The sequence below is a fragment of the Pelophylax lessonae genome, assembly GCF_965119305.1.
Source record: "Pelophylax lessonae genome assembly, chromosome: 11".
NCBI lineage: Eukaryota > Metazoa > Chordata > Amphibia > Anura > Ranidae > Pelophylax > Pelophylax lessonae.
The window spans coordinates 205,185,882-205,199,225 of NC_138778.1; the positions used below are offsets into that span (position 1 = coordinate 205,185,882).

The 13,344-nt window shown below is 47.4% G+C and overlaps 1 protein-coding gene across 1 annotated transcript in view; it reads right to left on the reverse strand.

Annotated features, from left to right (window-relative positions):
- Positions 1–13,344, reverse strand: part of LOC309566452 (uncharacterized protein) — a 253,261-nt gene that overhangs the window by 112,472 nt on the left and 127,445 nt on the right. Inside the window, exon 10 of the mRNA XM_082271598.1 lies at positions 12,904–13,128. Within this exon, the coding sequence (XP_082127724.1) occupies positions 12,904–13,128 (225 nt within the window). The remainder of the gene's footprint in view (positions 1–12,903; positions 13,129–13,344) is intronic.

The following is a 13,344-nucleotide window of genomic DNA, read 5'->3' on the forward strand; positions in this document are numbered from 1 at the left end:
CTGGGTCTAACAAGTCATTAGTATATTCCAAAAGCCAAATGTCCTCATTAAACATCTATCCTTACCTGAAAGACAATAGTGTGAATCTTTGCTTGGTCTCACAATGAAAGAACCATTTGGTTTGGACAGGAGGAGGGTCTTCACCTCTGCATCACCTATGTCAGTAAACCAGCTGGATAGAGACAACAGTAAGTGGTCAAATCATTCCAACAGAAAAGACAATATACATACTGGGTTCTAATATTCCATTATTAACCACTCAGCTAGGTAAACTGAAACTTTATTTGGAATAGTGCAAATTCAGCCTTTTCTGGTTTTCTAAATGATCAATGTGACAGGTTGTTTCCTTTTAACAAGTGTAAGGGTCCTTTCACATGGGCTTTCCACCCGGCGGACTCCGTTTTGCTTAGTGGGGATCGATCTGCCGATCCCCCTGAGCAGGCGAATGACAGCTCCGTCTCCGCTTACTTTGCAGAGACGGAGCTGTCAGATCCCTGCTCTTCTCCTTGGGAGACCGCCTGTCCTTTTCATCCGATCCTATCCGATCCAATCCTCCAGATGGATGGAAAATAGGGTTTCCATCCGTCTGGATTTCACGGACAGGATCGGATGGCAGCGGGTGTCAGTGGACATGTCACCCCTGACATACGCTGCTCCATAGGGCTGCATGGAGCATCCGATCAGGTCCGCCTGAAAAAACTGACAGGCGGACTTGATGGGAAAGCCCGTGTGAAAGGGGCCTAACTTTTTATCATATGGTTGTCTGGTTTATTTTGCAATACATGTAATGCCAGTGATGGATAGGGAGTATGCAGGAGGAGTCATGGCTGGAATATAAACTCTCTTTTGTTTAACTGGCACTGTAACATTTGGATGGAACATCATTACTTCTGAGGTGGACCTTCATAACACTTCGGTGAAAATTCATAACTTTTCAGGTGGAGCTTCTTAAAACTTGAAGTGGACCTCCATAGCATTTGATATGGAGATTCTTAACAACTGAAATACAGTGGGTACAGAAAGTATTCAGACCCCCTTAAATTTTTCACTCTTTGTTATATTGCAGCCATTTGCTAAAATCATTTAAGTGAATTCTTCTTCCTCATGAATGTACACACAGCTCCCCATATTGACGGAAAAACACAGAATTGTTGACATTGTTGCAGATTTATTAAAAAAGAAAAACTGAAATATCACATGGTCCTAAGTATTCAGACCCTTTGCTGTGACACTCATATATTTAACTTAGGTGCTTTCCATTTCTTCTGATCATCCTTGAGATGGTTCTACACCTTCATTTGAGTCCAGCTGTGTTTGATTATACTGATTGGACTTGATTAGGAAAGCCACACACCTGTCTATATAAGACCTTCCAGATCACAAAGCATGTCAGAGCAAATGAGAATCATGAGGTCAAAGGAACTGCCTGAAGAGCTCAGAGACAGAATTGTGGCAAGGCACAGATCTGGCCAAGGTTACAAAAAGGTTTCTGCTGCACTTAAGGTTCCTAAGAGCACAGTGGCCTCCATAATCCTCAAATGGAAGACATTTGGGACGACCAGAACCCTTCCTAGAGCTGGCCGTCCGGCCAAACTGAGCTATCGGGGGAGAAGAGCCTTGGTGAGAGAGGTAAAGAAGAACCCAAAGATCACTGTGGCTGAGCTCCAGAGATGCAGTCAGGAGATGGGAGAAAGTTGTAGAAAGTCAACCATCACTGCAGCCCTCCACCAGTCTGGGCTTTATGGCAGAGTGGCCCGACGGAAGCCTCTCCTCAGTGTAAGACACATGAAAGCCCGCATGGAGTTTGCTAAAAAAACACCTGAAGGACTCCAAGATGGTGAGAAATAAGATTCTCTGGTCTGATGAGACCAAAATAGAACTTTTTGGCATTAATTCTAAGCGGTATGTGTGGAGAAAACCAGGCACTGCTCATCACCTGTCCAATACAGTCCCAACAGTGAAGCATGGTGGTGGCAGCATCATGCTGTGGGGGTGTTTTTCAGCTGCAGGGACAGGACGACTGGTTGCAATCGAGGGAAAGATGAATGCGGCCAAGTACAGGTATATCCTGGACAAAAACCTTCTCCAGAGTGGGCCGAAGGTTTACCTTCCAACAAGACAATGACCCTAAGCACACAGCTAAAATAAAGGAGTGGCTTCACAACAACTCCGTGACTGTTCTTGAATGGCCCAGCCAGAGCCCTGACTTAAACCCAATTGAGCATCTCTGGAGAGACCTAAAAATGGCTGTCCACCAACGTTTACCATCCAACCTGACAGAACTGGAGAGGATCTGCAAGGAGGAATGGCAGAGGATCCCCAAATCCAGGAGTGAAAGACTTGTTGCATCTTTCCCAAAAAGACTCCTGGCTGTATTAGATCAAAAAGGGGGCTTCTACTAAATACTGAGCAAAGGGTCTGAATACTTAGGACCATGTGATATTTCAGTTTTTCTTTTTTAATAAATCTGCAACAATGTCAACAATTCTGTGTTTTTCTGTCAGTATGGGGTGCTATGTGTACATTCATGAGGAAGAAGAATGAACCTAAATGATTTTAGCAAATGGCTGCAATATAACAAAGAGTGAAAAATTTAAAGGGGTCTGAATACTTTCCGTACCCACTGTATACCTGCATAACTTTTGAGGTGGATCACATTAACCATTAAAGGTGGATGATCATAACTAGGGTTGAGCGGACACCTAGATGTCCGTGTTCGACGGGTTCGGCCGAACTTTAAAAAAAAGTCCGGGTCCGTGTCCCGGACTTTTACCGAACTTTTCCCGGACACCGAACCCCATTGAAGTCAATGGGGACCCGAACTTTAAGGCATTAAAATGGCTCTAAAACACCAATGGAAAGGGCTAGAGTGCTGCAAATGGCAGCAAAACGTAGTTAAGAGCATGGCAAGTGCTCTGCAAACAAATGTGGATAGGGAAATAACTTAAAACAACAAAAAAAAAACAGAAAAATAAAACAATGTTCTTCATCTCTGAAGGACGAGGCCCATATGGAGTAGGAGGGAGGTTGAGGTGGTGGTGGATGTGGCGGTGTCATAGGCGTGCGCACAGGGTGTGCCTGGTGTACCAGGGCACACCCTAATCACCTTAGGGCACATAGCATTATCGCTCTGTTTGCCAGTGAGGAGATGGGAAAGATCTCCCTCGCACCTGCTCTGCTCTATTTCTCTTTGCCAGCAGGGAGAGTAATGTATCGAGGCCATGTACATGTAGGCAAACACATGCATGTGTATTTCAACTTTGGGGTGCACACCCTAATGCAATAGGCTGCGCACACCTATGGGCGGTGTAGGTGGAAGCGGCGGTGGAGGAGGACCAGGGCCGGATTAAGAGCATCATGGTCTTGGTGCTGAGGATTTTGAAGGGCCTTAAGGGCCGTGCCTTGGCATGCACCCAGAGGAGGAAGGGTGCAGCCATGCATGCCTAATTCAACATGGGATGCTGTCTCTGAAGCCCATAAACACATCCATGCATCGGCAACTGTCCCTCCTTGTCCGGCCTTCGCGCTGTGTGGGGAGGTTCTGAGGGTGCTGCCTGGGGAAGCGAGCATAGAAGCCAGACTTCTGTGTTTACAAGTGACAGAAGAGCGGTCACAGTGAATATGGCCAACCCGGGGCCTATATAAAAGGTAGGGGCCTGCATGGAGCTGCAGCTCCAATAGCCCCTACGTTAATCTGGCCCTGAGGAGGAGGACGAGGTAGCCAACACTGCTTCTTTTCACAAATTTTAAATGAGGGTACACCCCAAAAGAGTGAGAAAGAGCAAAAATGGAACAATGGCTGGGTAAGGTCGGTATCCATTGCTATTCTGCACAAGGTACGGAAAAGTTCCGTGGGATCCATGCCTGGTTCATTTTAATGAACGTGAGCTTGTCCACATTGTCTCTGGACAGGCGGCTGCGCTTTTCTGTTATAACACCCCCAGCCGTGCTAAATACCCGTTCAGATAATACACTGGCTGCAGGGCACGCCAGCACCTCCAAGGCGTAAAGGGCAAGCTCAGGCCATGTGCCCAATTTGGAGACCCAGAAGTTGAAGGGGGCAGACCCCTCATTCACTACATGTAGGCGTGTGCACACATACTGCTCCACCATGTTGGTAAAATGCTGCCTCCTGCTAAGACGTTCCATCTGAGCTGCTGGTGCTGCTGTTTGTTGTGGCGTGCTGACAAAGCTTTTCCACATTTCGGCCATGCTAACCCTGCCTTCTGAGGTGCTGGCGGTGCCCTGGTTGAGTTGGCGACCTCCTCCTCCTCCTCCTCTGCCTTGTGCTTCAACTGTGGCCCCGCTGTCAGATGGGAATGCCAGCAGCATCGCGTCTACCAGCGTGCGCTTGTACTCTCGCATCTTGCGATCGCGCTCCAGTGAGTGAATTAAGGACGGTACGTTGTCCTTGTAACGGGGATCCAGCAGCGTGGCCACCCAGTAATCAGCACAAGTTAGAATGTGGGCAACTCGGCGGTTGTTGTGGAGACACTGCAGCATGTAATCGCTCATGTGTGCCAGGCTGCCCAGAGGCGACGAAAGGCTGTCCTCTGTGGGAGGTGTATCGTCCGTGTCCTCTGTATCCCCACAGCCACGCACCAGTGATGGCCATGAGCTGGCCTGGGTGCCACCCTGCTGTGAACATGGTTCCATCTCCTCCTCCAGCTCCTCCTCCTCCTCATCCTCCTCATCCTCCAGAACTGTGCCCCTGCTGGACAATTGTGTCCCTGGCGTTTGTGTGTGCAGGAACCCACCCTCGGAGCCCCTTGCGAATGACTGCCCTGAAAGCCTTTGAAATGTTACCTCTTCATCCTCCTCCTCCTCCTCCTCATCCTGTGCCACATCCTCTTCCATCATCGCCCGAATTGTTTTTTCAAGGAGGCATAGAAGTGGGATAGTTAAGCTGAGAACGGCGTCATTGCCACTGGCCATGTTGGTGGAGTACTCAAAACAGCGCAACAAGGCACACAGGTCTCGCATGGAGGCCCAGTTATTGGTGGTGAAGTGGTGCTGTTCCGCAGAGCGACTCACGCGTGCGTGCTGCAGCTGAAACTCCACTATGGCCTGCTGCTGCTCGCACAGTCTTTGCAGCATGTGCAAGGTGGAGTTCCACCTTGTGGGCACGTCACATATGAGGCGGTGAGCGGGAAGGCCGAAGTTACGCTGCAGCCCTGCCAGGCGAGCAGCAGCAGGGTGAGAACGCCGAAAGTGCGCACAGACGGCCCGCACTTTCTGCAGCAGCTCTGACATATCGGGGTAGTTTTTAAGGAACCTCTGCACCACCAAATTCAGCACATGCGCCAGGCAAGGGATGTGCGTCAAACCGGCTAGGCCCAGAGCTGCTATGAGATTTCGCCCATTATCGCACACCACCAGGCCGGGCTTGAGGCTCGCTGGCAGCAACCACTCATTTGTCTGCTGTTCCATGCTCCTCCACAACTCCTGCGCGGTGTGTGGTTTGTCCCCCAAACAGGCAAGTTGTAAAACTGCCTGCTGTCGTTTAGCCCAGGCCGTGCTGAAGTTGGTGGTGAAGGTATTACGCTGTCCGGATGAGGAGGCGGTAGAGGATGAGGTAGCGGAGTAGGATGAGTTAGGAACAGGAGGCAAACTGAAGCGCCCTGCAATCCTCGGTGGTGGAAGGACATGTGCCAAATTGCTATCCGCCTCAGGCCCATCCGCCACTGCATTTACCCAGTGTGCCGTTAGGGAGATATAACGCCCCTGACCGTGCTTACTGGTCCACGTATCGGTAGTTAGGTGGACCTTGGCACAGATGGCGTTGCGCAGTGCACACCTGATTTTTTCCCCCACTTGGTTGTGCAGGGAAGGGATGGCTTGCCTGGAAAAGTAGTGGCGGCTGGGCACGACGTACTGTGGAACAGCCACCGACATAAGCTTTTTAAAACTGGGCGTCTCCACCAGACGGAATGACAGCATTTCAAAGGCCAATAATTGTGAAATGCTGGCATTCAGGGCCAGGGATCGCGGGTGGGTAGGGGGGTACTTCCTCTTCCTCTCAAGTGTTTGGGAGATGGAAAGCTGAACGCTTCCACGGGACATTGTGGAGATGGTTGTTGGTGACCCAGGTGGTGGTGTTGCTGACAGATCGTCTGTTTGCGGGGTGGCAGGTGCCGGTATGACTACAGAGGTGGCTGGAGCAGCCGAGACTGCAGTAGAAGAGGAAGCAGGATGAGCCAGAGACGTTTCTTGGTTTTGAAGGTGTGTACTCCACTGCAGCTCGTGCTTTGCACTTAGATGCCTGATCATGCAGGTTGTGCTCAGGTTGAGAAGGTTTATGCCTCGCTTCAGGCTCTGATTGCACAGGGTGCAAACCACTCGTGTCCTGTCATCAGCACATTTTCTAAAGAACTTCCACGCTAGAGAACTCTTTTGAGCTGACTTTGGTGCGCTCGTTCCCTTGCTGCGTTGGGAAGTAGCAGGCGTAGTGTCTAGGGCACGGCCGCTCCGCTTCTGCACCCTGCTCCCTCTTCTGCTGTGCTGGTGGCTCTGTGCGACCACCGCCTCTTCCTCCAAACTACTCAGGTCACCTGCATGACCTTCATTCCATGTGGGGTCGAGGACCTCATCGTCCTCCACATCATCTTCCACCCAGTCTTCACCCCTGCCCTCCCTGTCGGTCTCCACAATGCTGAACGCCGCAGCAGTTGGCACCTGCGTTTCGTCATCATCGGAGACGTGCTGTGATGGTCCTTCCATGTACTCATCTTGAGAAATAAGTGGTTGGGCATCGCTGCACTCAATCTCTTCCACTTCTGGGGCAGGGCTAGGTGGATGGCCCTGGGAAACCCTGCTGACAGAGTCCTCAAAAAGAATAAGAGACTGCTCTATGGCTTGGGGCTCAGACTGCTTGCCTGATTTGCAAGGGGGTGAGGTGAAAGACGGTTGGACATTGGCTGCAGGTGCCAACTCTGACCTTTCTGCAGTAGACTGGGTGGGAGACAATGTGAAGGAACTGGAGGCACTGTCAGCAGCAAACCAATCTACTATCGCCTCTCTGTGTTCTGGCCTCATCACTTCTAGAGGCGTATGATGCCCTACCAAATACTGATGCAGGTTCTGTCGCCTACTCACACTTGAGGAAGGTGTTTCACTTGTGCGTGTAGCTGGCACAGATCGACCACGTCCTCTCCTTGCAACAGGAGCTCTAGCAGCAGCACCACCACGACCCAGGCCACGGCCCCTATTTGACGCTCTCCTCATATTTCTGAAATTTAAGATCTTGCCCTAGAAAGGTCTTTATTGAATAGCGGAACAAAAGAACAACAGTATCGCACGGGTGTATCTCACAGTCAAATATGCAAACTATGCCGCAATTTAATGTTTTTTACACCAAAAGGGTGTGTATTGAATAGCGGAATAGGATAAAAAACTGTGTATCTCACACGTACAAACACAGACTAGGCCCGATTAAATTTTTTCCTACCCTAAAGGGAGGATGAGGAAGAGGAGTATGGAACAGGCAGCACCCTCAAATCTTCAGAAGTATGAGATGAACCCCAAAAACTTGGAAAGGTGGATCTCACACGTACCGACACAGACTATTCCGCAATTTAATTGAGCCCCAAAGGTTTTTATTGAATAGCGGAATAGGAAATATGATCAAAAAAAAGTGTATGTTTTTCACACGTACAGAAGCACACTAGGCCCCAATTACTATTGTTTGTACACCTAAAAGGATGGATGAGGAGGAGGAGGAGTATAGAACAGGCAGCACCCTCAAAGCTTCAGAAGCATGAGATGAACCCCAAAAACTTGGAAAGGTGGATCTCACACGTACCGACACAGACTATTCCGCAATTTAATTGAGCCCCAAAGGTTTTTATTGAATAGCGGAATAGGAAATATGATCAAAAAAAAGTGTATGTTTTTCACACGTACAGAAGCACACTAGGCCCCAATTACTATTGTTTGTACACCTAAAAGGATGGATGAGGAAGAGGAGGAGGAGGAGTATAGAACAGGCAGCACCCTCAAAGCTTCAGAAGTATGAGATGAACCTCAAAAACTTGGAAAGGTGGATCTCACACGTACAGACACAGACTATTCCGCAATTTAATTGAGCCCCAAAGGTTTTTATTGAATAGCGGAATAGGAAATATGATCAAAAAAAAGTGTATGTTTTTCACACGTACAGAAGCACACTAGGCCCCAATTACTATTGTTTGTACACCTAAAAGGATGGATGAGGAGGAGGAGGAGGAGGAGTATAGAACAGGCAGCACCCTCAAAGCTTCAGAAGTATGAGATGAACCCCAAAAACTTGGAAAGGTGGATCTCACACGTACCGACACAGACTATTCCGCAATTTAATTGAGCCCCAAAGGTTTTTATTGAATAGCGGAATAGGAAATATGATCAAAAAAAAGTGTATGTTTTTCACACGTACAGAAGCACACTAGGCCCCAATTACTATTGTTTGTACACCTAAAAGGATGGATGAGGAAGAGGAGGAGGAGGAGTATAGAACAGGCAGCACCCTCAAAGCTTCAGAAGTATGAGATGAACCCCAAAAACTTGGAAAGGTGGATCTCACACGTACCGACACAGACTATTCCGCAATTTAATTGAGCCCCAAAGGTTTTTATTGAATAGCGGAATAGGAAATATGATAAAAAAAAAGTGTATGTTTTTCACACGTACAGAAGCACACTAGGCCCCAATTACTATTGTTTGTACACCTAAAAGGATGGATGAGGAGGAGGAGGAGGAGTATAGAACAGGCAGCACCCTCAAAGCTTCAGAAGTATGAGATGAACCCCAAAAACTTGGAAAGGTGGATCTCACACGTACCGACACAGACTATTCCGCAATTTAATTGAGCCCCAAAGGTTTTTATTGAATAGCGGAATAAGAAATATGATCAAAAAAAAGTGTATGTTTTTCACACGTACAGAAGCACACTAGGCCCCAATTACTATTGTTTGTACACCTAAAAGGATGGATGAGGAAGAGGAGGAGGAGGAGTATAGAACAGGCAGCACCCTCAAAGCTTCAGAAGTATGAGATGAACCCCAAAAACTTGGAAAGGTGGATCTCACACGTACCGACACAGACTATTCCGCAATTTAATTGAGCCCCAAAGGTTTTTATTGAATAACGGAATAGGAAATATGATCAAAAAAAGTGTATGTTTTTCACACGTACAGAAGCACACTAGGCCCCAATTACTATTGTTTGTACACCTAAAAGGATGGATGAGGAGGAGGAGGAGGAGTATAGAACAGGCAGCACCCTCAAAGCTTCAGAAGTATGAGATTGTGTTCACTGTACCCCACAAAGATTGTGTTCACTGTACCCCACAAAGATTGTGTTCACTGTACCCCACAAAGGTTTTGTTCACTGCACCCCACAAAGATTGTGTTCACTGTACCCCACAAAGGTTTTGTTCACTGCACCCCACAAAGATTGTGTTCACTGTACCCCACAAAGATTGTGTTCACTGCACCCCACAAGGATTGTCTTCTCTGCACCCCACAAAGATTGTGTTCACTGTACCCCACAAAGGTTTTGTTCACTGTATCCCACAAAGATTGTGTTCACTGCACTCCAAAAGGATTGTCTTCACTGCACCCCACAAAGATTGTGTTCACTGTACCCCACAAAGGTTTTGTTCACTGCACCCCACAAAGATTGTGTTCACTGTACCCCACAAAGGTTTTGTTCACTGCACCCCACAAAGATTGTGTTCACTGTACCCCCCAAAGATTTTGTTCACTGCACCCCACAAGGATTGTTTGTCTTCACTGCACCCCACAAAGATTGTGTTCACTGCACCCCACAAAGGTTTTGTTCACTGCACCCCACAAAGATTGTGTTCACTGCACCCCACAAAGATTGTGTTCACTGTACCCCACAAAGATTGTGTTCACTGCACTCCAAAAGGATTGTCTTCACTGCACCCCACAAAGATTGTGTTCACTGCACCCCACAAAGATTGTGTTCACTGCACCCCACAAAGATTGTGTTCACTGTACCCCCCAAAGATTTTGTTCACTGCACCCCACAAGGATTGTCTTCACTGCACCCCACAAGGATTGTCTTCACTGCACCCCACAAAGATTGTGTTCACTGTACCCCACAAAGATTTTGTTCACTGCACCCACAAAGATTGTGTTCACTGTACCCCACAAAGATTTTGTTCACTGCACTCCAAAAGGATTGTCTTCACTGCACCCCACAAAGATTGTGTTCACTGTACCCCACAAAAGTTTTGTTCACTGCACCCCACAAAGATTGTGTTCACTGTACCCCACAAAGGTTTTGTTCACTGCACCCCACAAAGATTGTGTTCACTGTACCCCACAAAGATTGTGTTCACTGTACCCCACAAAGGTTTTGTTCACTGCACCCCACAAAGATTGTGTTCACTGTACCCCACAAAGGTTGTGTTCACTGCACCCCACAAAGATTGTGTTCACTGTACCCCACAAAGGTTTTGTTCACTGCACCCCACAAAGGTTTTGTTCACTGCACCCCACAAATATTGTGTTCACTGTACCCCACAAAGATTGTGTTCACTGCACTCCAAAAGGATTGTCTTCACTGCACCCCACAAAGATTGTGTTCACTGTACCCCACAAAGGTTTTGTTCACTGCACCCCACAAAGATTGTGTTCACTGTACCCCCCAAAGATTTTGTTCACTGCACCCCACAAGGATTGTCTTCACTGCACCCCACAAGGATTGTCTTCACTGCACCCCACAAAGATTGTGTTCACTGTACCCCACAAAGATTGTGTTCACTGCACTCCAAAAGGATTGTCTTCACTGCACCCCACAAAGATTGTGTTCACTGCACCCCACAAAGATTGTGTTCACTGCACCCCACAAAGATTGTGTTCACTGTACCCCCCAAAGATTTTGTTCACTGCACCCCACAAGGATTGTCTTCACTGCACCCCACAAGGATTGTCTTCACTGCACCCCACAAAGATTGTGTTCACTGTACCCCACAAAGATTTTGTTCACTGCACCCCACACAGATTGTGTTCACTGTACCCCACAAAGATTTTGTTCACTGCACTCCAAAAGGATTGTCTTCACTGCACCCCACAAAGATTGTGTTCACTGTACCCCACAAAGGTTTTGTTCACTGCACCCCACAAAGATTGTGTTCACTGTACCCCACAAAGGTTTTGTTCACTGCACCCCACAAAGATTGTGTTCACTGTACCCCACAAAGATTGTGTTCACTGTACCCCACAAAGGTTTTGTTCACTGCACCCCACAAAGATTGTGTTCACTGTACCCCACAAAGGTTGTGTTCACTGCACCCCACAAAGGTTTTGTTCACTGCACCCCACAAAGATTGTGTTCACTGCACCCCACAAAGATTGTGTTCACTGTACCCCACAAAGGTTTTGTTCACTGCACCCCACAAAGATTATGTTCACTGTACCCCACAAAGATTGTGTTCACTGCACTCCAAAAGGATTGTCTTCACTGCACCCCACAAAGATTGTGTTCACTGTACCCCACAAAGGTTTTGTTCACTGCACCCCACAAAGATTGTGTTCACTGTACCCCACAAAGGTTTTGTTCACTGCACCCCACAAAGATTGTGTTCACTGTACCCCCCAAAGATTTTGTTCACTGCACCCCACAAGGATTGTCTTCACTGCACCCCACAAGGATTGTCTTCACTGCACCCCACAAAGATTGTGTTCACTGCACCCCACAAAGGTTTTGTTCACTGCACCCCACAAAGATTGTGTTCACTGTACCCCCCCAAAGATTTTGTTCACTGCACCCCACAAGGATTGTCTTCTCTGCACCCCACAAAGATTGTGTTCACTGTACCCCCCAAAGATTTTGTTCACTGCACCCCACAAGGATTGTCTTCACTGCACCCCACAAGGATTGTCTTCACTGCATCCCACAAAGATTGTGTTCACTGTACCCCCACAAAGGTTTTGTTCACTGCACCCCACAAAGATTTTGTTCACTGCACTCCAAAAGGATTGTGTTCACTGCACCCCAAAAAGATTGTGTTCACTGCAGCCCACACACAGAAAAATGGATGTGGATCACTGACACCTGCCTATCTCCTATCCCACACAACACAGCAATATCGATTGTAGTTTGTAGAACACACTTTCCCTAAAATTCAGCAGACTCTGTCCCTAACAGGATTGAGAAGAGATCGTAGATCAGGAGAACTAAGTGCAGACCCCACCCCACACAGCAATATCGATTGTAGTTTGTAGAACACACTGACCCTATAATTCAGCAGACTCTATCCCTAAAATGCCTACAACTCGCCCTGCCTAAACACTCCGACCTGTCCCTCAATTCTATCCGGACACAAATGGTTTTTTCCTGCCTATCTTTCCCTAATCAGCAGCCAGCACGTTGATGTGTGCTCTGTCCCTGATCTAAGCAGCATAATGACGCCGCTGCGGCTGCCTCGAACTTATAAAGACTTGGTCACATGCTTCAGACGGCCAATCACAGCTACTGAGACATTTGCAGGCATGGCTGGGATGGCTTAAGGCACACCAGTTAAACGATTGTTGATTGGCTGTTGAAAGCCCGCCATGAAAAGAGTGCCAAAGCATGCAAAACCCGGAAATAAAACGACCGAACACGGATTTTTACCCGAATATACAGTAAAGTGTCCGTGTTCGTGTTCGGGTAACAAAAATCCAATTATTCGGTACGAACACGAATAATACAGTCCGTGTTCGCTCAACACTAATCATAACTATTTACGGAAGGCTATCATAACAGCTTCTCAAGTGGATTCTCTTATTTTTTTTATGATAGAACTTCTTATAGCTCTTAGTGTGCAGAGCAATACCAATTTAATAATTCACAATTATGATGTGACTTAATAAATCATCCTCCATCCCCTGGTCCAGATTTATCTGCGTGACTTACCTCTGCATCTCCACCGACTTCTCTCTGACCAGATATTCACATGGCACATATCCCCTTATAGCATCTCCTCCAGTCACATCCACCTTGCTCACCAGCCAGCGATTCTTTTCCATTAAATGGACCTGGAATCGTTCCTTGACTTTTATGCTGATCTCATCTTTAGCTGTAGCCTGCCAGTCCTTTACACTCACATATTTGTCAGAAATGCCAAACCTTTTGTGATTCCTAAGTAGAAACAACAACACAAGAATTAGATTGTTTCTGCTGGAGGGCCAAACAGTATGATCTGAAATCAAACTTTCTGACAAGATGGCTTTAGGAAGGATACAGGATAAATACACTATATTACCAAAAGTATTGGGACACCCCTCAAAATCATTGGATTCAGGTGTTCCAATCATCTCCATGGCCACAGATGTATCAAATCAAGCACAAATCGAT